This window comes from Hordeum vulgare, chromosome 5H (genome assembly GCF_904849725.1).
Source record: "Hordeum vulgare subsp. vulgare chromosome 5H, MorexV3_pseudomolecules_assembly, whole genome shotgun sequence".
Taxonomy (NCBI): domain Eukaryota; kingdom Viridiplantae; phylum Streptophyta; class Magnoliopsida; order Poales; family Poaceae; genus Hordeum; species Hordeum vulgare.
The window spans coordinates 508,199,009-508,224,836 of NC_058522.1; the positions used below are offsets into that span (position 1 = coordinate 508,199,009).

Consider the following 25,828-nt stretch of genomic DNA (forward strand, 5'->3'; position numbering starts at 1 on the left):
CTGTTTGATTCCTAACCACATCTTGTCACATTTTGCCACAACTTATCTTAGACAAGTTTGACCAAGTTAGGTGCGTGTTTGGTTCTAGCCATACCTAAGACAAACATTTTTTTAATGAATAATAAACTCCACATGTCATAGACACAAAAAATATGGCAAGATTTTCTTAGACAAGCCAATGTGTGGCTAACAATTTAAACAACCCAAGTAAAACTAGTGTGGCAAATGTGACAAAAATAATATGATAGAATATGGCAAGGATAGTTAAAAGCCAAACAGCCCTATGTCTGGCCGTGCTGTGTGATCACGAGAAATCGAAAATTATCCATCTTCGTCAGTCTGTTTCGCGTGATCCTTGGCGAGCGCGCCCATTCCTAGCACGCGCGAGTAGCTTTTTCACCCTTCACAATAATCTTATCTATACTAACCGAGAATCACATTCTTTTTTTTTTTGAGAGGGATAGTAGAGAAGTCGGAGGGAACCACATTCCTAGCAGGAGTACAAAACACCAAAGAGGGAGAGATCACAAAATTTGTGCTTGTTCAGTAAAAATGGCGGCTGCTACTCCGACGCCCACGCTGGTGCTCGTGCCGGAGTGGGGCGCCGGGCACCTCATGTCCATGCTCGAGTCCTGCAAGCGCATCCTCCTCTGCGGCGGCGGCCGCGCCTTCTCCATCACGCTGCTCGTCATGCGCCCGCCCACCGCCGAGGCCACCTCCCAGGTCGAGGAGCACGTCCGCCGCGAGGCCGCCTCCGGCCTCGACATCCGCTTCCACCGCCTCCCCGCCGTCGACCTCCCGTCCGACGCCGCCGGAGTCGAGGAGTTCATCGCGCGCTACATCCAGCTCCACGCGCCCCACGTCCGGGACGCCGTCGCGGGGATGTCGTGCCCCGTCGCCGCGCTCGTGCTCGACCTCTTCGCGGCGCCCATGGTCGACGTGGCCCGCGAGCTGCGCGTGCCGTCCTACGTCTTCATGTCCTCCACCGGCGCCATGCTCGCGCTCATGCTCCACCTGCCCGTGCTCCACCACGTGGTCACCGTGGAGTTCGACGAGGTGGAGGACGGGGAGGTGCACGTGCCCGGGCTGCCGCCGATACCGCCCGAGTCCATGCCGTGCCCGGTGGTGGACAAGAAGAGCCCCAACTACACCTGGTTCGTGCGCCTCGGCGACAGCTTCATGGACGCCACGGGGATCATCGCCAACACCGCGGACGGGCTCGAGCCGGGGCCCCTCGCGGCCGTCGCCGACGGCCGCGCCGTGCCAGGCCGCCCCGCGCCGCCGGTGTACCCCGTCGGCCCCGTGCTCTCGCTTGGCAGCAGCAAGAAGGATTCCCCGGAGCCACCGCACCAGTGCGTCGCCTGGCTGGACGCGCAGCCGCCGGCGTCGGTGGTGTTCCTCTGCTTCGGGAGCATGGGCTGGTTCGAGCCGGCGCAGGTGGCGGAGATCACCGCGGCGCTGGAGCGGTGCGGCCACCGCTTCCTGTGGGTCCTGCGCGGCCCGCCTTCCTCCCAGTCCGGCGCCGGCGCGCCGGACGGGTCGGAGCACCCGACGGACGCGGACCTGGACGAGCTGCTGCCGGAGGGGTTCCTGCGGCGGACGGAGGGCAAGGGGCTGGTGTGGCCGACGTGGGCGCCGCAGAAGGAGATCCTGGCGCACCCGGCCGTGGGGGGGTTCGTGACTCACGGCGGGTGGAACTCGGTGCTGGAGAGCCTGTGGCACGGCATACCGATGGCGCCGTGGCCACTCTACGCGGAGCAGCACCTCAACGCGTTCGAGCTCGTCGCCGACATGGGCGTCGCCGTGCCGCTCAAGGTGGACCGGAGGCGGGGCAACTTCGTGGAGGCGGCGGAGCTGGAGCGGGCGGTGAGGTGCCTGATGGGCGAGGAGGGGAGGACGGCCAGGGAGAAGGCCGCCGGGATGCGGGACGTCTGCCGCAAGGCCGTCGACAAGGGCGGCTCCTCCGACGCTGCGTTGCAGAGGCTCTCGGAGGCGCTCCACCACGGCGCGGTGGCCCCGACCATATGAAACCGTGTACCGCCGTCCGCCGGCACACTTATAAATGGAGTGTATATTTTTCTCACACGCAAAATGATGATAGTACTAAATAAAGTTGAAGTGGGTGGTTGGAACACCACAGCACAACATCAAATGAATCCCGGTCTTGGGCAGTTGAAGGCTGGCGTTTTGGCATGCTCCTCGCCTTAGGGAGATAGAACTCTCTGGTAAGGAAATTCATCTCGGCTAATTCCTTACAAAATCAGACTTTTAAAAAATTGGACCGGGTCCTTACCAGTATTGATTGAGAACAAAAGTTCCCTTTAGTAACGGTGCATACGCTCCAGAGAGCGATTTCCGACCACACACCTTTGTTGCTGGATTCTGGTAGTGCTATTCATATGGGAAACAAGCGTAGATTCTCCTTTGAGTCAAGCTGGTTCTCACGGGAGGGGTTTACATATATGGTTGCCCGGGAATGGAATAGAGAGTTGGGTGGGACATCCAACGTGGATTGATGGCAAAATAAAATTAGACATCTTAGACAATACCTTCGAGGTTGGGCTAAGAACGTTTCGGGGATCTATAAAGATGAGCAGGATAGGCTTATCAAACTTATGATCTTGACCGTAAGGACGAGACCATTATTCTGGATTTCAATGAGCGATCTTTGAAGAATGAAGCTGAACAACGCCTACGAGTGCTCCTTAGAGAGGAGGAATCGAAATGGGCTACTAGAGCTAAAGTGCGGGCAATCGTTTATGGGGATAATAATATTAATTTTTTCCACCTGATTGCAAATGGCAAGCATAGGAAAAAGAAAATTCTCCAGCTCGAGCAAGATGAGAGTACAATAGTAGGTCATGAGAACCTAAAATTGTATATTTCTAACTATTATAAAAAGTTATTTGATGCTTCTGACCATAGTTTCGTGACTATGGATGAACATCAAATCGCGGATATTCCTCAAGTTGGAGAGGCTGACAATGAGTTACTATCCGTCCCATTTTCGGAGAAAGAGGTGCTGGAGGCAATTGGCGAGATGAAGAACGGTAAAGCTCCTGGGCCAGATGGATTTCCAGCGGAGTTTTACAAAAAATGTTGGCATATTATCAAGAAGGATCTTATGGCAATGTTTCATGATCTTTATGATGGTCACCTACAACTCTTTCATTTGAATTTTGGTACCATTACGTTGCTACCAAAGAAAGAGGGGGCGACTCGTATTGAGCAGTTTCGTCCAATTTGTTTGCTAAATGTTAGTTTCAAGATTTTCACGAAGGTGGGAACGGATAGACTAACGAAAATGGCACATTCGGTGGTGCAATCTACGCAAACAACCTTTATGCCTCGGTGGAATATCCTAGAAGGTGTCGTTGTTCTGCATGAAACATTGCATGAAATCCATTCGAAGAAACTTGATGGTGTTATCTTCAAAATGGATTTCGAAAAGGCATACGATAAAGTTAAATGGTCCTTTTTGCAGCAAACCCTGCGCATGAAGGGGTTCGATGAGCTTTGGAGAAAGCATGTCGATTGTTTTATAAAAAAGGGAAGTGTTGGGATTAAGGTAAACGATGACGTAGGTCATTACTTCCAGGCACTGAAGGGTCTTAGACAAGGGGACCCCATGTCTCCTATTTTATTCAACATCGTTGCTGATATGTTGGCCCTTTTGATTAAGCGGGCAACCAAGAAGGATCTGATAGGGGGTCTCATCCCGCACCTTGTAGATGGGGTGTTTCTATATTGCAGTATGCAGATGACACTATTCTTTTTATGGAGCACGATCTGGTCAAAGCTAGAATTTGAAGCTCATTCTTTGCTTGTTTGAGCAGCTATCAGGGCTGAAAATTAATTTTAATAAAAGTGAGGTATTCTATTTTGGTAGAGCCAAAAATGAACAACACACTTACGATCAATTGTTCGGTTGCGAAATTGGGAATTTGCCCTTCACGTATTTAGGGATTCCTATCCATCACCAAAAATTATCAAACAAGGAATGAAAATGCATTGAGGATCGTTTTGAAAAGAAGTTAAGTTGCTGGAAAGGCAAGTTGCTGTCTTATGGAGGACGGTTAGTTCTGGTTAATTCGGTATTAACTAGTATGCCTATGTTTCTCCTATCCTTCTTCAAAGTTCCCGTTGGGGTGCGGAAAAGATTGGATTTCTTTCGGTCCCGTTTTTTCTGGCAAAGCGATGAGCTAAAGACAAAGTACAGGCTTACTAGATGGGATATTTTGTGTAGACCCAAAGATCAAGGGGGATTAGGAATTAAAAATTTAGAGACCAAAACCAAATGTCTACTAAGCAGATGGCTGTTTAGACTATCTTCGGAAACTGAAGGTTTGTGGGTACAAATTCTGAAGAACAAGTACTTACAAAACAAAACGTTATCTCAGGTTACAGCACGACCAACTGATTCTCCTTTCTGGAAAGGGTTGATGCGGACAAAAAATGCTTTCTTCAGCAGAACTAGGTTCATCATAGGCAATGGTGAATCCACTAGTTTTTGGGAAGACACTTGGTTAGGAAGGATGCCTTTAGCTTTTCAATATCCGCGGCTCTACCATATTGCACAACGTCGACAAACGTCCGTTGCATCAATGCTTCGCGAGATTCCTTTAAATATTGAATTTCATAGATCTCTTATCGGCGATAGATGGATTAGTTGGTTGCATCTCGTGAGAAGCTTGATGGACGTCAACCTCTCTCGCAGACCCGGTCGTGTTCATTGGAAGCTGACCACGAATGGGGTATTTACGGTAAAATCTATGTACATGCATCTCATAGATTCAACACCTATTCCAAAATCAGCGCATATTTGGAAGATCAAAGTTCCTCTTAGAATTAAAGTCTGTATGTGGTTTGTTCACAAAGGGGTTATTCTAACGAAGGATAATCTTGCCAAGCGAAATTGGATGGTAATACTAGATGCAGGTTTTGTCCGAATAAAGAAAGTATTAAGCACCTCTTTCTCGATTGTCCTATGACTAAACTGGTTTGGCGCTCGCTGCACATTGCTTTTAACATCACTCCTCCTAATAGTATAAGCACGCTATTCGGGATGTGGTTACAGGGGGTTGATGTACACACTGCTAAACTTATTCGCGTTTCTTGTGCATGTTGTGGGCTGTATGGAATTGCAGAAATGACTTAGTGTTTAACAGACAACGCGACTTTCACTTCTTGCAGGTTATCTTCAGGGCTACCGCACTGATCCGCACGTGGTCATTACTCACTCCTGTGGAAGCCAGGGAGCCTATGGTTACTGGATGTGTTCGCTGGGAGATGGTAGCACAGGGTATCTTCAACCGGTTTGGATGGCGTCATGTTAATAGGATATGTGTTTAGTCATCTACATATTTTGTCATCTCCGGCTTGGGCAAGAAAGATGCCTTGTATCGTTCTATTTTATTTTTGCTGCACACTTCATGTACTTATCTGAGACTTCATTTTGATTTTCATATATGGCTATGCATCTATCGATGCAGAGGCCGGGGCTCAGCCTCGATTTTGGAAAATATTATAAAACAACCATCTGATACATCCAGCTCACCGAGGCCACAACACAAACAAGCCCAAAAGGAAAAATAAAAGAAAGAGAAGATAAACAAATGCCGAGACCGGCTGATTGACAAGGAGAAAAAGACCGGCAATCGCTGCACCTGCTGGAGAAGTACCACCGCGTCCCAACATTCCGAAGCGTGAGGCACCAAACAACACCTTCCAGAAGGAATGTGACGATGCCGCCGCTGTTGACCGAAAAAATCCTAGGGTTTCCCCCGGTACGCGGAGGGGAGTGGAGGAGGGATCTCCCCAACACCCTTCAGGAAGGTCCGGCGGCGCCCGCGGGCATCACTGCGTCGGTGCCGGGAAAGCCGCGAGGGATTTCTCCCGATCCACAACCACCACCACTACCCTAGACAATTCGTAGTGCACCACCCACTCATCCGTCCACCAGCCTGTGCCACCACGATTACCGGACCACCCTCGTCGTCTCTTTGGAGCTGCCAACATGAGACCTGGAGGAGGAAAGGAGACAACGGACACGGGAGCGGCCACAACTCGATCGGAGGGAGGGGACAATCTCCACCGCTTATGCGCAGCCTACCGAACGTGACATCGATGACTTGCCAGGCCCGGACAGTCCCTCTCCCCGTGATGCAACACGCCCCACCAACGAGGTGGACACCGCCGCCAAATGGGCCCAGATCTGGGCCTGGCGGGCGCCGCCAGCCGCTAGCGTCACCGTGACACCGCTGCAGGGAGAAAAAAAGTGTGAGTGCTCATAATTGCCCATGGCCACAACTGCCGTTAATTCAAGTTGAGAAAGCAGGGAGAAAAAAAAGTGTGAGTGCTCATGTAAATAAAATGAATCATGTCAAGAACTAACGGAAAAAAGTTTGATACCGGGTGTCAATGCGGTTGTGCAGCCCAACGACCCGAGTTCAATTCCTAGAATTGACAGGGGATGCACAGTGAGTTTTCTCCCATTTATTGAGGATCAAGTTTGGTGTGTGGTAAAACCACTCATCAAAAAAATTCTTGATACTCATTTAAAAAATTCCGAGGACCATGTTTATCTTGGTACTCATACTAAAATGGCCGTATGCATCCCTTGTTGGTGCAGAGGCCGGGTAGTGAAAATCTCTCCCATTTTTTAAAGAGTTTACCAATTGATCGGCAATATCCAAAATAAACTCCCACGTCTCCCTCCCTCCCAACCCTAGCCCCCTCCCCCTCCCCCTTCCTTCCTCGTCGTCGCCTGAGGCAGCCGTCGGGCAAGCCCGAGGCGCCAAGGATGGTGGCGGCGGGGCCTAGGCTGCCCTGCATCTGCATGCGGAGACCCGGATCTGGAGCGGCGACTCCATTGACGAGGCACGACAGGCTAGCAGCCGTGCGGGAGGTGGATCCGGCGTCTCGGCCGCGCGGGCGGCGAGATCCGGTGGTCGTTGGCGTCCTGCGGCGGCTTTTGTGGTGGCCGGTGCGCGCGATCTGGCGCCTCTCCCCTCCTCCCCTGTTCGGCGTGCGGGGCAGCCTGGTCGGGCCGCGCTTTCTTGGATTGCCGGTTTTGTACAAGAGGTGCCGCTGGTGGTGGGGATCTAGTTCGCGCAAAATCCCTGGTCGGCCATGGCCGGCCGCGTCGATGGCGACGCCTGAGGGCGCCATTCCCCTCCTTGAAGGCGTCGGTATGGACTGATCCCCTCATTTCCCCTTCCCCTAGGTCTCCCGGGCGAAATCCTTAACTTTGTTGGGCGGCGGCGGCGCTCACGGCGCCGTTCCCTTCTTGAAGACGCCGCTTTGGGAACCTTGGGGCTGGGTGGCGCTTATGGGTGGTGGGCGACGGCGGTGGTGCGGCCCTATCCTAGCATGGATCTCCGTTTGATGCTTGGAGATGGACTCACGTAGGTGGAGGTCGTCGTTTGGCGTCATGATGGCGTCGATGGCGGAGGCACGTGCCAAGGCTGGTACCTCAATCTGATCTGAAGATGGACCAGTGGAAGATGGCGGCGACGACACATGTGAGTGCGTCGGATCGTTTTGTGCCCCGGACCCGGTATGTGGCTCGGTCAGGGTCTCCGGCTTTAGATGTTAGGCTTAGGTGAGAGGTCTGGGTATTTGGTCCAGCTTGCACCCCTTCATCATATGAATAGGAGTAGCGACAGATGTTGCCAAGATGGCGGATTCAGACATATTGTTGTACTGCTTTGTAAGGTCCTCGAGAATAATCAGTAAAATGGCCGCATGCATCTCCCAGATGCAGAGGCCGGGGGGTCATCCTCCTTTTCTAAAAAAAAAATCAGCGCCTCGAGAGATTAGGAAATGAAGAAGTTGATCATGAAAAGCAAATTAATGTAGGTATATTTAATGAGGAAATCAACATAAATGTGTACCTATGTGCAGGAGAGATGTACATATAATTGTCTTGATGCTGAGTAGGTGTGAGCCATGGGATCCCTAGCATGGCCGTGTGAGAGCTTGAGGCCATCCCAAGGGAGAACAGTTTTCCCAGCCTGACCTGATCTGGTACCGATTACTTGTACGTACCTGTTGCATGACTTGTTCATGGTTGTGTGGAATGACACACAGTACATATACCACGGCACATGCCTGCGTGGCTTCACCATATATAAAAGCATCATATCATGATCTCAGTTGTTATCGTCGACGTACTCAAACTGAAGATGGAAGCTAGGTAGCTCCATGAATATGAATGGATGGTAACCTACTGCTTGTCCTGGGATTGGGAAGCGACGGGAACTTAGATGTGCCACCCAAAGGCACAATCTACATATTCTCTTTCATTTAGTCATCCAAGATGAGCTGAATTCCTACAGTCGTGTACCATATACAAAAAATTCATCTATGACAGGCATACTAGTATGGTACCGAGGGGATTTAAAATGGCCCATTGGTGAAGAGTGAAGACAAGAGTGGAAGACTCCAATATGGCCCCTAGCTAATTTAGTGATGTAATAGGCCATGGTGGTAGTGTCGGATGAAAACTTATGGCGCCGAAATATGTATCAATGGTCATGAGATATACTATTTCCATAGCGTTCCTTCTAATTTTTTTTACGGAATCAGACAGAATAGATAGGACTGTCTACTTGACAGACACACATGCACTGTAATCACTTACAAAAAGCAAATTTTATTTGTCCGATAAGATTTTGTGCCTGATTTACCATATTAGACCGGAGGAAAGTAATGCCAATATACAAGTCACAACTACTTGTGCTTTGATAGAAAAGTGCACGGCTCAAGTAGGTTGGTTGTAATGGGTAGTATCATATGTGACTCCCTTCGTCACGGTTTAGAAGACACGTTTGAAAAAAATCTCTGGGACCAAGGTAGTCACCGATTGGTTATGAGATGTAGCAGATGTAGATGCTAATGCGCCTAATCAACTGAGAAAATACTAGTACTAATGCGTGAGCCGCAAATTGGAAGGACGCATGCATGAGTAGTACTAGTACTAATCAATAGGAGTAATTGCTTTCGCGCCTTAAACCTTGTCTATTTTGAAAACACACGTAAGTTTAACCGTGCCTTCTAAACCGTGATGGAGGGAGTAATATCATAGGGTAGTTCATTTATTGCCATGCAAGACACATAGTAGCACATCATTTAATATGATACAGTATCATGCTAATATGATACTCAACCCTTTTTTTCATTTAATTCTATGCCACCTCATCAAAATTGCTTAGTTGGCATGCATGATACTAGCTATGATACTTTCACTACGGGCAGCGGTATGCAAATAGCAATGTGTATGCATGTTTGCTTGCCGGATAACATGCATGCAATTAATATTTCCAATGCAATGCATGGGAGTGCTAGAATGCAAGAAAGTGGCTAGCTAGTCCGTACATGGTACACTAAGACATGCATGTGTCGATCAAATTATTGCACGTGTCCATATCGTGCATTGGAATTGGTAAGAATATTAAGGCATCTATCGCTGATAACTACAACACCATGGAGCAGCCCGAAAAGTTGTGAAAATGTCGAGGGCCAAGGTATATATGTAGTATTCCCCAGGAGATGAGGAGATCATGGATCCGGAGGCAACACTATATATAATCAGTAGATGCTAGATATATATTGCCCATGCTGCATTGGACATCACGAAAGCTTCCTACGGCTATACGCTCAAGTAACATTATGGTAAGCAGGCTCAACCAAGCAGATTAATGAAGAACACAGAAGAGTGTGATGCCAACTGAAAGAGAAAGAAACAGAGAATAACACAAGTTCATTACATCACCATATATAATCAGTTCAAACTTTAGCAATCAAAATGAATGGAGAAAACAAATTAGGTAGCAGTATAGAATGCGATGTTAAACCTCTAAATCGAAGCGATATACTGAATAACGCAAGCGCTTGCGTTGTTGTAACAGAGCAACATGAACCTTAGTTCAGATCCTGTTCTTCGGCACCAGGCAATATTTTTATCCATTTCATTTGTCCTCTCTTCTTCACCACCTGGTACCTGGGACCTATAAAATCCGTATGTGTACTTCTCCATCAGGCCCACCAACCATCACCGCCATTGATTCTAGCTGAGAAAGCAAGAGGCAATGTGTGAGCTGGTCAGCTGGGAACTAAAATGGAGGATCTCAAGAATTTAACGAAAGAAAGCATTGGGTGGATGAGTGTACGTACTCCAGATCCATTCTTTCTCCTTCATCGCCGTTGTCATCATCGTCATCCTCATCATCATCTTCATCATCGGTAACTTAATTTGGAGATTGAGAGGCGAAAATGGGCAACAAGTGAATGATTAATGTCAACACATTATCGGAGGAAGCATGTTCATGCATGTGCAGGAGTGCAGAAAGGGATACGTACAAAACAAGGAGACACACTGAATTCATTCATTGGTGAGTATCCCGTGTTATTGTAGTTCGTACCTTCCGATATCTCTGGCTTCATATAAATATTAACGATTGGATGGTTAGGATGGGTGTTCATTGCATTTCTCACTGCCGCAAATGCTTCGCCAGCTTCCATATTGGTGACCCCATCCCAATGGATTTCAATTAATGCGCTCTGAAGTGAGAGCAGGTTACCCAAGCCGAGCTCAAACAGATCACCGTTACCATCTTCTATGGCCACCTGCACGCCCAGACTGAATCGGACGTATTCTGCATTGGGCAAAGCTCCTTGTTGAAAGACTAACTGAGTGGCTGGCTCACAATGCATTCCAAGCGCTATCACACAGTGAAACCCATCCGCACCGATGACGAGCAACCTTTCTGTTTGGTGGGTGCTCCACACTGAGAGATGACGAAGAGCTGGCAGCCCACCAAGGGTTCGCACATCCTCCTGGTGCACTTCCTTGATTGTGATACTGAACTTGGTTAGGTTTGATAGGTGTGAGGGGCCACTTCTCATTATCCACATCGGCAATGTAGAGCATGCGATGTGGTCTGATCCGAAATGGAATTTGCGAAGACGTTGAGGGGGTTCCCAGCGTTCCCCCAAGAGATCCAAGTATGGTACATCTTTGCAGCTAATACTTAGACTTTCGATATCACGCAGTTTGCATATAGTCTGCACAAAAGTTTCCTCTACCTCGAGGCTCCAATCAAAAAAGTGAATGATGAGCTCCCTCAGCCTTTCCAGACTGCCAAGCTCTTGCACGGTGCTCGGAGAGGCATAGATCCTCTCCAATACTTCCAACGAAGTCAGGTTACCCAACATACCAGGGGGCCAATAGCAGCGAGAGAAAACTCTGGCAACCATTAATTTTCTTAGCTTCCACATAGATGACGGAAAATCTCTCATATCAAAATTGTATTGTACGTCTAACACCTGCAAAAACTGTAGGTTTCCTATTTCCATTGGGAGTTCAGAGATACCAGTTCGTTTTAGACCTAGGTACCTCAGGTGAAATAAATGCCCAATATCCCTCAAGTTAGGCTGAAAGTTAGTTGCCCCAATACGGCATCCCTGTAAGTCCAATACACGTAAAACACCAAAGCTAGATATAGCCGGCATGATGGTCACAGCTGGTGGAAAGACCGTGATGGACCTTACTTGAGATATACTCATTGAACTAGTGAGAGGTATGGTTTGCTGATCTTCCTCAGTATTTTGGAGAGATAGTCTATGGATATTGCCATGAGAACCAGTGACATCCTTATTATTTTCCAATATTGTCAAAAACTTTGCTTCAGCTGACAAGGAACGAATCAGATCAAGCACCATGTCATGCACACGACAACTTTGTACTTCACGGAAACCATTGAATATGGGTATAATCATGTATCTGTTTATGAGCTCGTTAAAATAAGTTTCCCCAACTTCAAGGATACTAGCCTGATGCTTTCCATGCTGCACAAAATTTTCGCATATCCACTTCCATATCAGATCTTCTTTGTCAATCGCATGATCTTCAGGATACATACATAAATATAATAGACAAGTCTTCAGATCAGAAGGCAGATCATAGTAGCTAAATGATAGTATCCTCTGCATTTCCTCCATACTTGCATCTTCTGTAAGTCCACGCCCAATTGAGGCTAGCAGAACTTGCCATTCAACTTTTGGCTTTATCTGATGACCAGCAGTGAGAAGACTAGCTATAGTAAGGATGGCTAATGGTACACCGCCACATTTCTTCAAAATATCTCTAGATATTTCCTTAAGTTCACTAGGACATTCGTTCTCACTTGAAAATATTCTCTTACAAAAGAGCCTTGTAGAGTCACTATCTGAGAGAGGTTCCATTTGATAAATGGAATCATGAGTGGAAGGACAACACGCTATGGATACACTAAATATGCGGGTTGTCGTGATTAGGCGACTACCATGATTGTTCATATTAGAGAAAGCCAACTTGATATTTCCCCATAGATTTCCATCCCATATATCATCAATTACAACCAGATACCTGTACCAGTTATGAGAGAACATTAATGAAATGTTGATGCACAAATCACAAGGGCTAATAAAGCACCATATAAACACACAAACTATGTGTACATGTATAAGGATGGAAACAAGCGGGGACCAGATTCCAAAATCCATACCCATCAATAATCTATTGAATGTACTGAGAATAAGATGTTGTCCAAGCAATAATATCATTTATGAAAGCATATGTTTTTTTCCCATGTATAAGCAAGAGCTTGTGCATTTTGCATTGATAGGTACGTAGAATATAGAGTAATAAGGGGAACGTTAGATCAATACATGCATAAATTAGTGACATATGGTTGGCATGTAGAACCACATGTTATGAAACTATAACTTTAAAAAAAACATCAAATTATAGCACTATATTTCTCCGAAATGTCAAACCAAAGAACGGGATAGGTATCAAATACACAATCTGATGCCTGCCAATAACATAATCCTAGTTAACTAAAAAAGGGAGATGCTATAAGTAAGATTAAATTACTCAAATCCACTAACACCTGGACCAGTGTTCCAGGAAAACCTCCATTTCTTTATTATTTTTAAATACACCGGACAGCCGAGAGAAAATTTAATAATGAACATCCTCCTCCAACAATAAAAAAATCTAAAAATTCACCTCTACATGAATAAGTGTAAAATGTTACGAATTTCTATAGGAAAACATATAAAATGTCAATTTGAAAAGATGCGTACGAGCAAGATATCTATTCAATCTTTCGAAGCTATCTACTGGTTTCTTTTCGAAAAGGAGGATATCTCTGGCCTCTGCATTAACACGATGCACACAATTCTATATTATTAAAAATGCAAAATTTAACAGCCAAATAACATCTATCTGGAAATATAAATAACTTGAGGCTCCATGCCTCACGAGAGTAACTCCACCGGATAGCCATTAACCCTATTGTTACAAGATACATCGAAAACGAAAAATACACGGCTCCTAGACTATGAATTTAAGAAGGAATTGCCCCACGTGCACCAATGATGGCGAGTCGACCATAAAGTTGAACTCTGAATTCTCATCCTTAAAGCCAAGCTTCAATCCACCACCTTCAACAAGGATACAATGCATGCGCGCGTCGACATAGCCCGATCAAAGATCACGCGTCTCCATAGGAGTGCATAAACTCGTGGTTGAAGTAGTCTGCACCATCCGCCCTTATCCTACTACTGACGCCTCAATAACCGGATATGTGTGGAGAAGACAACGGAAGACAAAGACGTCCTATACCGTCTGCCTCCCGCTATAGTCGCACCACCTTCGATCCAACAGCAACAGGCTAAACGTGACACCTCGGCCAGAGGCACTGTGCAACTCCTGGTTATAGCGGGCATGACTTGGCATCTCCACATAAGATGCCATGCACAACATCCATCGGCGGCGCATCTGTCGTGGATTCACCTGCCAATGACAGCCACTGCCCGACAACTCCGAAAGAGGCACATGTGTCACCTACCGAGCCGCATCGAAGTCGATCTGTTGGTGGAGGGGACGCCCCATACCAGCACCAACCTCAGAAAGGTCGTCGCCACCTCAAGATCCAGACTCAGAGTTGCCCACACTACCCCAGAATCCGCCGCCGTCGATGAAGAGGGGCCACCACCCCGATTCCAGGCAAAATAGGTAGCACAAACCGTCACGCCAGCCGTTGTCATCGGCCATACAAGGACAATTGCCATTGTGATCCCGCATCAAGTGTCGTCGACGCGGGAGAAATCTCCGGCCACCACACGTGTCCTATGACATCCCCAAGAACGGGATCCCAAGATCCGTCGCCACCGTCCTATGACATCCCCAAGAACAGGATCCCAAGATCCGTCGCCACCGGCGCCGCCACAAGGACCCACCAGCTGCCCCATCATCCCCGGCGGAGGAGACACCGCCACCTCCATGTTCGGATCCGGGATGGAGTCGTCGCCACCACCGCCAAGATCGGATCTGGACCAGACACCGCCGCCGCCATCGACTACGCCCAGCCCCACCTCCATCCTCTGGCCGTTTCCACCCGCACCACGACAAGTGCCTCCGCCGGGAGCCGCCGCACTGCCATGGATCGAGGAAGTGGCCACATCCCAATGGATCTAGCACTCACACCGCCGTACAACCCGGGAAGGAGGAACGACCCTTCTCCACCACCGTCAAACGCACGGGCTCTGCTCGGCACTGTCCCGCTGTGGCGACGAAGGGGAAGGAGGGCAGGAGTCGGGGCGGCTAGCGGCTAGGGTTGCACCTATCATGTCGCCCACGAGGGGATCGACGCAAGATGACGCGAGAGGATAACATTCATCAGCCATCTACTAGTTAATCAATCACTATATAACTCTTTTGATATATAACATTAAAAAACAAGTACAAGGAACATTTGACCATAACTGGGTGAGGGGTGCATTACCTCTTGTTCTGAAGGAAGTCCCGTATTTCTTCGATTAGTTGTCTTTCATCCAATACCATGAGGTTGATATTAGTGTAGATATTTTTATCTAGACCAATAAGGATGTCTCTGAAAATCTTCTTCATGTCAGGATTTTGACCAACCGGAACAAACGCCCGTGAATCAAAACCACCTTTGATCTTGTCAAATACTGCTCTGACAAGAGTGGTCTTGCCCAATCCCCCGAATCCAACGACAGAGACTATTTTTGGCCTCTTGTTGGAGGGATCTTCATCTCCCAAAGACAATAACTTGAGAAGCTCTTGATCCCTCTTCCCATATATGCCAACAAGCTCTGTAGCTTCAGTGTATAGAGCACGGAGACGAGGATCGATAGTCGTTCCAGCTGTAAGCTTAGGCACAATATTATCAACTGTGTACCTGCGAGTGGAGGATGTACCCACCAAAAAATATCACAAGTGTTATCGTTCTAAACTGAAGTACATGCCGATGTGGCGATATCTACAGATCTACTCCCCTCTACCTACTATACGAACCAAAAGTTACTGTGGTAAATTGGTCACCAAAATTATAGCTTGGTCTGTCAACTGGATACGTATACCTGCCGCGCCTATTGGCCACCTCTTGGACATCTTTGTTGATTTCCTTGATGGCGCTAGAGATCTGGCGGCGCGCCTTGCCCTTGTTAAACAAGTTGGCCATCTTCTCCACAAGGTCCGTGAGCTTGTTGCCATCAGCAGCAGGTTCATTAGGGCCGTCGACGCGCACGATGAACTTGTCGACGACATCTTCTATGTCGTAGGAGAGATCCCTGACGTCGTCAGCCCAGAGCCTGACCTGCTCGTCGAGCTGATCGCGCGGCACCTCCGCCACCTTGCAGAGGGCAGCGTGCATGCTCTTCATCTCTCGCAACAGAGACTCGACGCCTTTCTTGGCCTTCTTCTGTAGGTTGTACTCCTCCATGAGCAGCTGCACCAGCTTGGGGAGCAGGCTGCCCATGGCGCCCGTCACCACCTGCATCGCTAGCTAGCTAGCAACACTGATCTCTGGACGTAAGAACAGCTTAGCATCAACGATGAGCTAGCTGTGGTTGAGTGGGGGGCTCTCTCTCTCCCCTCTCTCAATATCCTGTATGTTGGTTGCTTTGCATAAAAACTAATCACGGAGAGATGCATTATTGATCCAACCACTTTGGCCACTTGTTCTCGACGCAGGTGCGCGCACGACAAAAAAGGTGCCGCCCCTTAGCTTAATTAATCTGCACGATAATCTTCACAAGACGACCTCAAGTGGCACTTACCTAGCTACTTCCTCCGTCACAGCTTGGAGAGCTAATTTACGTGCATTTCGACAATAGATAAGATTTAGGTCGACGCATTGCATTTGCTCCTAACAGCTAATTAGTACTTAAGTAATATTTTATTGTACATTTTATAATACGGAACAGTACAAGGATTCAGTAGGTACATGGATGCGAGCAAAGGCATCTTAGACTGTGTGCTTAGTTTTGAACTGGTCACATGTGAACCCAGCTACCTACCATGTATCTGATGGATCGTTGTTGCGCGGCTGCTGAAATTGTCACGTACAAGCGACACTAATAAAATTGTTTCGCCAAGGTCAGATTTGGTGACAGCTCACGCCCTGGAGAGAGCGATCTTCGACCACACTCCATTACTGGTTGACTCGGGGAAAGCGACACATGTAGGAAATAAGAATGCCTTCTCTTTCGAACGGGCATGGTTTGAGAAAGAGGATTTCATTGATCTCATAGCCCGGGGATGGGCTATGGTCATAGAAAAAAGGTCAAGAATTGAGAAATGATAGAATAAGATTAGGCACTTAAGACAGTTCCTCAGGGGCTGGGTTAAAAATGAAATCGGTGTTTATAAGGTGGAGAAGTATATGCTTCTACACCTTATAAATGAACTCGATCTCAAGGATGAATCCTCCTTTTTAGATGCGGACGATTGGGCATCTAAAACGAACGTCGAGCAGAGATTGGGTGAGCTTCTCAGAGAAGAATAGATGAAGTAGGCACTTAGAGCTAAAGTGCAGAAGGTTGTCCAGGGAGATGACAAAACATATTTTTTTATATGATTGCTAATGGAAGACACATAAACAAGAAAATATCCCAACTCGATCAAGATGAGGGTACAATTATAGGACACGAGAACCTAAAATTGCATATATCTAATTACTATAAATAATTGTTTGGTGCTCCTGAAGACAAATTTGTGTCTATAGATGAGCACATGGTTGGAGACACTTCTACGAGAATGATATTTTATTCGGACCATTCACGGAGAAAGAGGTGTTTGAGGCCATATCATAAATGAAAAAGAATAAGGCGTCGGGACCGGATGGTTTTCCAGCTGAGTTCTATAAAAAAAATATTGGCACATTATTAAGGATGATCTAATGTCGATGTTCCATCACCTGTTTAATGGCCATGTGCAACTATTCCATCTAAACTTTGGAACCATAATGTTGTCGACAAAGAAGGAGGGGGCGATGCTCATTGAGAGTTTCGTCCCATTTGTTTCCTTAATGGGAGCATTTTTTTTACTAAAGTTGAGACAAACAAAATGATAAACAAAAACTAATCACGGGAGGTGCATTATTGATCCCACCACTTTGTCCACTTGTTCTCGACGCATGTGGGAGCATATTGGCACGACAAAAAAGGTGCCGCACCCTGCTTAATTAATCTGCTCGATAATCTTCACAGGACGACCTCAAGTGGCACTTACCTAGTTACTCCCTCCATCGTATAGTTTAGAAGACACGGTTAAATTTACCCGCATTTCAATAATAGACAAGATTTAGATCGACGCATTGCATTTGCTCCTAACAGCTAATTAGTACTACCTTCGTCACGGTTTAGAAGGTACAGTTAAATTTACGTGCATTTTCACAATAGACAAGGTTTAAGACCCATTGCATTACTCTTCGCAGCTACTTAATACTCCATTGTACTACTTCTACACCTTATAAATGAACTCGACCTCAAGGCTCAATCCTCCTTTTTAGATGTGGGCGATTGGACATCTAAAACGAATGTCGAGCAGAGATTGGGTGAGCTTCTCAGAGAAGAATAGATGAAGTAGGCACTTAGAGCTAAAGTGCAGAAGGTTGTCCAGGGTGATGACAAGACACATTTTTTCCATATGATTGCCAATGTAAGACACATAAAGAAGAAAATATTCCAACTCGATCAAGATGAGGGTACAACTATAGGACACGAGAACCTAAAATTGTATATCTCTAGTTACTATAAACAATCGTTTGGTGCTCCCGAAGATAATTTTGTGTCAATAAAGAAGAATAAGGCGTCGGGACCGGATGGTTTCCCGGCTGATTTCTATAAAAAATGATGTCACATTATTAAGGATGATCTAATGTCGATGTTCCGTGACCTGTTTAATGACCATCTGCACCTATTCCACATAAACTTTGGAACCATAATGTTGTCGCCAAAGAAGGAGGGGGCAATGCACATTGAGTGTTTCGTCCCATTTGTCTCCTTAATGTGAGTTTTTTTTATTAAAATTGAGACAAAAAAATGACAAGGACTGCACATTCTATGGTGCAACCAACTCAGACGGCTTTCATGTCGGGCAGAAACATACTAGAGGGTGTGGTGGTCCCACATGAAACGCTGCATGAAATCCACTCAAAGAAACTGGATGGGGTAGTCTTCGAAATGGATTTCGAGAAAACGTATGACAAAGTAAAATGGTCGTTCTTACATCAAGCCCTATATATGAAGGGATTCGACGATTCATGGAGGAAACGCATAAATTCATTTGTACAAAAAGGCAGTATTGGGATTAAAATTTATGATGACATTGGTCACTATTTCCAGATGCACAAGGGTCTAAGATAGGGAGACCCCATGTCCCCTATCTTGTTCAACATACTAGCAGATATATATGTTAGCAATTATGATAGGAAGAACTGAAGAGGAAGGCCAAGTAGGAGGACTAGCATCACATCTAGTGGATGGTGGGGTGTCCATCTTGCAATAGAGTGATAATACCATAATATTCATGGAACATGATTTGGCAAAGGCCAAAAACATCAAGCTTGTGTTATATCTATTCAAACAGTTGTCGGGATAGAAGATTAATTTTAACAAAAGCAAATTGTTTTGCTTTAGGAGAACCAAAGACGAACAAGATGCCTATAAACAATTGTTCAGACATGAACTGGGTATCTGATACTTGTGATTTGCGTTGGATTTTTCGTAAAGAGGAACGGGTGATGCAACACAGTATATATAAGTATTTCCCTCGGTAAGAACCAAGGTTATCAAACCAACAGGAGTAACACGCAACCCCCATCTTGAGCGGTTGCACACAAAGAAGCAAACACTTGCACCCAACGTGGGCAACATGGTTGCCAATCCCCTTGGACTTGTTATTTGCATGCAAATGAGATGTGTAGATGATAGTTGGTAGATGAAAAAAAATAAAAAGTAAATAAAGGCAATGTGGTAATTGTAGTGTTTGTAAATACATAAGTGAATAGACCCACATGCCATAGTTTTTCCTGGTGGCATCTGTCATGTAATAAGCATACGACGGGTAAACAAATTACTGTTGGGCAATTGATAGAAAAGCGCGTAGTTATGCAATACTTATTCACGGCAATGATCGTGTGTATATATGCATCACTCCCATAAGCAAAAAGGTCGACTCCTCCCTGTACCTATTACTATTACATTACCCATCGACCACTATCCAGCATGCATCCAGAGTATTAAGTAAAACACAGTAATGCTTGGAGAACAATGACATGATGTAGACAAAGAGAAGTCAATTAAAATGAATTAACCCCATCGTTTTATCCTTAGTGGCAACAATACAAAATGTGTATTATCCCCTACTATGTTACTCGGATATAGAGCACCGCTAGATTGAACCCACTACAACACACCTCCCACTGAAGAAAGATTAATCCAGTTGGCCAAACTAAGTTAATAGATCGGAAAGATTTATGAATCAAATATAGAATTCAGAGAATATTCAAATCTTTTATCATGAATAATATGAACATAAACCCATAATTCATCGGATTTCAACAAATGCGCCGCACAAAAGAATTACATGGGTTAGATCAAAGCAAAGATGCGATGATCATTTTTTTGATGATCAAGAGAGACAGTGATAGCCACATAGGTACTAATTACAGACCCTTAGGTCGGTGGTGAACTATTCACACATCACCATGGAAGCAACAAGGTTGATGTAGAGGCCCTCCGTGGTCGATCCCCCCTTCGTCAGGGCACCGGAATAAGGCTGCAGATGGGCACACGGCAAAACAAAGACTCGCGGTGACGGAAAAAGTGTTTCGATAGGCTCCCTAGGGTTTTTTGGTATTTTTAAGAATTTATAGGCCAGAGAGGGGCGTAAGGAGACGTCGGGGGGGGGGGGGGGGGGCACCACATAACAGGGCGTGTCCACCCCTAGGTGCGCTCTATGGTGGCTTCCTCGTGGAACCTCCGGCCTCCTCCCCAAGCTTCCAGGTCTTCTTTTGATCCAGAAAAAATCATCAAAAAGTTTCGGGGCAATTGGACTTTGTTTGGTACTGTAAACCTAAAAAGGCAACAAATGCAAAAAACAACAACTCACAGTGGGTAGTGAGTTAATAGGTTAGTGTAAAAAATAATGTGTATTGGTAAATAAAGGCCCAAAAAGTATCCTAGAGTGATACTATTATAGCATGGAAAAATAAAAAATTATAGATACGTTTAAGACGTATCAATACCCTACCATTTAGTTATCTGGGCATACCAATTCACCATCACAAGCTATCTAACAAGGAGTGTAAGTGTAATGAGGACCGAATAAAGAAACTAAGTTGCTGGAAGGGCAAGCTTATGTCATACGGAGGTAGGCTAATACTGATAAACGCAGTGCTCACGATGTTCCCATGTCCTTCTTTGAGGTACCTGTAGGGGTACGAAAAAGGTTGGATTTTTATCGATCCTGCTTTTCTAGTAGAGTGAGGATATAAAGAGGAAATACCCCAAAATGAGGGTGGCCTTGGGATTGAAAATATAGAGGTAAAGAATAGGTGTCTGATCAGTAAATGGTTATTTAGTTTTCTATTGAGATCGAAGACACGTGCCTACAAATTTTACGTAATAAGTACACTACTAGTAGTAGCACGGGGTAATTGCCTAGCAGTCACGTGGGGGCACGTGCTACTTCTAGCTGGCTACAACTAATTTTTAATAGTAGCACTGCTACCACCCCGCGCTACTGCTACTTTTGGCAGTAGTAATGCGGTTTCCACCCGCGCTATTACTATTAGTTATAGCGAGCTAGGGTCGGGGCCACAACGCTACTACTAAGTAATTAGGAATTTGAAAAATAAATTCCATCCATGGCTGCTGCTGCTGAGCGTCATCATGTGCTTCATCCATGGCTGCTGCTAGTCTTGGACGGGATGAAGTCGTCCATGGTGATGGTGCTTCCCCACCCAAGTCATGCACGGACCTCTCATCTACTTCTGCTGCAAAACAAGAGAAAAATATTAGAAAGAGGAAGAGAGATATAAAGAGGGTAGGAGGAAGAAATCACAGGTGGCCATTAGAATTGGAGCCGACACCCAAAAACCTAGACGAAGCTCGGTGGCATGTTCCTGATTGTTGTGGGACCATTGACCATGGTGTTCGTATGTTTGCACGAGGCCATGTCCCGGCGAGGAGGTGCAAGTGGCTACGTATGTCCATGGCAGATCTCGCTGCCACCATGGGCGGCGCTTTACTAGTCTTCCTTTCCTTATAGTTGTGCAGTAGGAGGAGGAAGGAGGGGAAGGGGAGGGGATTGCGGTGAGAGAGGAGGTCGCCGGATTTGGGGAGGCGATGAGGTGTGAGGCCGGCGGTGGCAGTGGGTGAGAAAGGGAACCGCAGGTGAGAGGGAGAAGAAGAAATTGGGAGAGTGTGGATTTGGGTTTGTGCCTCCGTGCGCTATGTGTACACATGTCTTGGTGGGTTGATGGTAGTAGCACATGCTTTATAACCCACTCTACTACTATGGCGTGTCTCGGGGACATGCATGGTGGGGACCACATAGTAGTAGCAGGTGGTTTATAAACCGCGCTACTACTATCAACTTAGTAGCAGCGTGGGATTTATACCCACGCTATTACTATGGCCTGTCCTGGGGTGACAGGCCCATGCTAGGATGAGGTCAACTTACTAGTAGCATGAGTTTTATACCCCGCGCTACTACTAGGAACTTAGCACCAGCATTGGTTTATACCCCATGCTACTAGTAAATAGCAGCAGCATGGGCCTGTTACTCCACACCACTAGTAAGTGTCTTTCTATAGGCTTTTTCCTAGTAATGGTACTTCCAATCTAAGACCTTGACCCAGTTACCGCACACCCAATGATTCACCTTCCTGGAAAAGCTCGATGAGAATGAAAGCAACCTTGTTCCATAGAACTAAATTTAGCATTGGACATGGTGTGTCGATGAGATTCTGGGGGGGGGGGGGGGGAGGGGTGATATATACATAGTTAGGGGAGACGCCGCTAGCCACCCAATATCCATCTCTCTATAATATTGTACAACGTAAGGAGGCTTATGTTGCCATAGTATTACAGTCTATTCCTCTAAACATACAATTCGAGAGATCTTTGGTAGGATACCGATGGGAAGCCTGGCTGGATCTTGTCAGAAGGTTGATGGATATCCACCTCTCTCATGAGGTCGATAAGATTCATTGAAAGTTAACTAGGAATGGCATCTTCTGAGTGAAATCCATATAAGGCGGCAGCGGCGGGCCATCTGACCTCGGATCGATGGAGGATGCATGGAGGGTCTATTGGACAGATCGACCACATGCGTGGTTTGGTCTTCGATCAGGTCTTAGCTGGCCAGTGCGGCCTGCTTGTTGCGTGGCGACAGAGATCAGTGGCGGTCCCGTGCACATGGGGGTGGATGGAGATTCGTCGATTGGATACTGGTGAAAACACTACTCTCGGCTCGTTGCCAAGGCCAACGATGGTGGCATTCCTGTGCGTCGTCCCCTTCTAGAAGGCATCACCGGGAAGAAGCTCTATTTCCCTATCTGCTATCTCCGGGGGAAAGCCTAGATCGGTCAATCGAATGACGGCGACACTCTTGTGCCGTTTCCCCATTGGGGGTGTCATTCTTGGAGGTTTGCATTGGCTCGAGGGACCAGTGGATGATTCCTGTGGTGGAGTGGCATTTCATGTGACGCATCGACGATGTATAGTCTCTGTGGCGCGGTGCAACAGGTTCCTGGTGACGGATGTGTGATCATGGACGTGTAGAGGAAGGAGGTGTGGAAGACGATGGTGACAGCCTCTGCAACAGACGCATGTGGTGCCCGTTAAGAATGTGTCCGACCGGTGTGTGTGTTCCAGACCTGGCAATACGGCTTGGTTGAGTCCTTCGGTTTTAGATGTTGGGATTTAGTGTGTGGTCTGCGCAACTGCGGTAGTTCGCACCCTTTCATCAAGTTGATAGGAGTAGCAACAAATGCTGCCAAAATGTTGACTTCAGACTTATAAAAAGTTGATGAATAACTAATTATATGACTGAATGCATCGCGTTGATGCAGAGGCCAAGGATTAGTCTCCTTATCACAAAAGGTAAAACAAAGTACCACAAAAATTGCAAGTTACACAAGAATGTAAAGAATGAGGAACTATCAAGCACAAGCATGTGGCTATTTGCCACTTTACAAAAATGCCATTGTCAAGATTGACTTTGTAAAAATGCCACCCAGCTCACGAGCAATTTGATTAACATGCCATTCTCCATCTTTTACAAATTTACATTTTTCTTTTGCCATTTACCGATACCAGAAAAGGCTAAACTGCCCCTGATGTTATCTACACGAGTACCGACGACGAGCTGCAGCGGCTCGTCGCAGGCATCCGCGAAGCTGCGCCTGCATGTGTAGAAGTGCACGAGCACCGGCGGCGAGCTACAGTGGCTCGCGATGTCTCACAGGCATACGAAAGGCAAGGGTGAGCTGCGCCGACGCGAGCAAGCATGATCGAGTACCGGCGACGACCTGGTCGTTGCTCACACAGGGGTGGTCAAGGCGAGCTGCGGTGCAGGTGTGGGCGAGCTATGATTGCCCATGCAAAAGCTAAGGTGGCGAGCTCGTATCAGATAAGGTCGAAATATCCAAGGGCACTTTGGCCTTTTCAGGTGCCAAAAAATGAAAAAGAAAAGAAAAAGAACCATGGAAAAAGGAAAATACCATGTTAATTAAAGTGCAGACGGTGTGGGTGGTATTTTTACGAAGCCAATTTTGACTGTGGCATTTTTCGAAGCCCTATATTAAAAGTGATAAATAACCAATTTTCTTCTATTTAACACAGCTGAGCTTGATTATAACTTGAAACACAGTACATCATTCTTTGAAGTGCTACCAGAATCAAACCAGGAGCCGAACCACTGAATTCAGTGTACTGTTTTCCACCATGGAGAGCTCCGAATGATGTCCTTGATGTAACACGTCACCTCCTACACGCGCAACTGATTAGAAAACCATACATGCATGTACAGCAGGTAGATACGATCGAGTAAAACGATCGATCGAGCATCAGGAGACACATGGCGTACATACCTGAAAGAAGATGACGTCCTTCGATACACCGCGACGTGCTCGTTGCACCGCACGTTGTACGTCGGAGCATCTCCAATGACAGCGTAAAAAATCTGCGTCCAATAAATTTTTTAATGCGTCACTGTAGCAGTTTTGAAGCGCGGTGACCGGAGCATCTCCAACAGACGCACGCTAGTGCGACGCCCAATCCAGGCCGATCCAACGGTCCCATCTGCAGCAGCTCAGAGTTTGCTGCGCGCGCAAGCCGGCGCACCAAATATGCTGCGCGCGATAGCGTTTTTGAGCGCGCGTCCAAAAGTTTTTAGCGCGCGCAGTGTTTTGCAGCTTCTGCTGGAGCAGTCCCGCGCCCAAAAGACAAATCTTTTAACACGCGGAGCAGTTTTTGAACGCATGTTGGAGATGCTATCAGGAACTTGATCTTCACCACGTCTGAGGTCGACATTCTCGATCGGTGTTCGTCTTGAGCAGCGCGAAAGCAAAGCAAGGACAACACTCTTGATCGATCTAGGAGTTCATTGTGTCGCAGCCATGTACTATATATTGCCCAAATGGCCAAATTAAGCCCACGCCGCCTCAGTTAGAGCAAGTACAATAGTATAGTCAGCTGCTGGCTACAAGCTATTGTCATGTCATTTATAGTTCATCTTATAACCAACACGTACAATAGTTCATTGTAAATGTGTATTATTTTTTTATTATACGGTTCACCTTTTATATTCACCTTCTCTCTTCTCTTTTCTTTTCTCTAACTAATTAAAAATATATTAGTTTATTTCTTATAGCCAGCTGACTCGGCTTTATTATACTTGCTCTTAAACGTATAAGAATATGTACGTGCGGACGCATGGGAATATGCGCAGGCGGAGTAATTAAGCCACTGTTGAGGTAATCCCAAGCGTTGTTGGTCTTTGATTTCACAGAATTTGACGGGAGACTGATTGGAGGAGCGCACGAGACGAGCCATGCACGAGGTGCTTTTAAGCTTCTCCGTTTGGAAAAAGAGAAAAGTAAGTCAAACGTTTTCATCTTCCACCGACTTTGCAGTTAGGCGGGTCATAATTGGAATAACTTAGATAGTATCAGGCTGGTTGTAATGGGGAGTATCATATACTAGTGATATTAGTGTATGATATTACACCCGTAATGCAAAGTATCATATGTTAGTATCATATGATAGATTATTTATTGCCATGCATGACACATAGTAGCATAACATTTAATATGATACGGTATTATAATATGATACTCAACCCTATCTTTCTTCATTTAATTTTATGCCACCTCATCAAAATTTCTTAGTTGACATGCATGATACTAGCTAGGATACTACCATTACGACCAGCCTCATGTTCTTCGAACTAGTAAACATG

At 46.4% G+C, this 25,828-nt stretch overlaps 2 protein-coding genes across 3 annotated transcripts; one reads left to right on the top strand and one right to left on the bottom strand.

Moving 5' to 3' along the window:
• Positions 1 to 212: 212 nt before the first annotated feature.
• LOC123451769 (anthocyanidin 3-O-glucosyltransferase 2-like) lies at positions 213 to 2,152 on the top strand. The gene has a single exon (XM_045128304.1). It carries the CDS (start codon positions 553 to 555, stop codon positions 2,026 to 2,028), a length of 1,476 nt encoding a protein of 491 aa, XP_044984239.1. The 5' UTR covers positions 213 to 552; the 3' UTR covers positions 2,029 to 2,152.
• Positions 2,153 to 9,724: 7,572 nt separating this feature from the next.
• Positions 9,725 to 16,005, bottom strand: LOC123451770 (disease resistance protein PIK6-NP-like). Of its 2 annotated transcripts, none has more exons than XM_045128307.1 (5): positions 15,436 to 16,005; positions 14,835 to 15,254; positions 10,425 to 12,409; positions 10,177 to 10,249; positions 9,725 to 10,073 (listed from the first exon to the last, which is right to left on the bottom strand). In XM_045128307.1, exons 1-5 carry the CDS (start codon positions 15,852 to 15,854, stop codon positions 10,070 to 10,072), a joined length of 2,901 nt encoding a protein of 966 aa, XP_044984242.1. In that variant the 5' UTR covers positions 15,855 to 16,005; the 3' UTR covers positions 9,725 to 10,069. The 2 variants fall into 2 exon arrangements, with proteins under 2 accessions (XP_044984242.1, XP_044984241.1); XM_045128306.1 differs by having other exon boundaries at positions 10,363 to 12,409; positions 15,436 to 15,993.
• Between the last annotated feature and the right edge of the window lie 9,823 nt (positions 16,006 to 25,828).

What these genes read in the sequence shown, in the direction of transcription:
- LOC123451769 (XM_045128304.1), top strand. Translation starts at nt 553, where the DNA reads ATGGCGGCTGCTACTCCGACGCCCACGCTGGTGCTCGTGCCGGAGTGG.
- LOC123451770 (XM_045128306.1), bottom strand. Translation starts at nt 15,854, where the DNA reads ATGCAGGTGGTGACGGGCGCCATGGGCAGCCTGCTCCCCAAGCTGGTG. An exon ending in GTGGCCAATAGGCGCGGCAG is followed by an intron (nt 15,255 to 15,435) that starts GTATACGTATCC and finishes CTCCACTCGCAG; the next exon opens with GTACACAGTTGATAATATTG. An exon ending in TCAGTGTGTCTCCTTGTTTT is followed by an intron (nt 10,250 to 10,362) that starts GTACGTATCCCT and finishes CTCCAAATTAAG; the next exon opens with TTACCGATGATGAAGATGAT.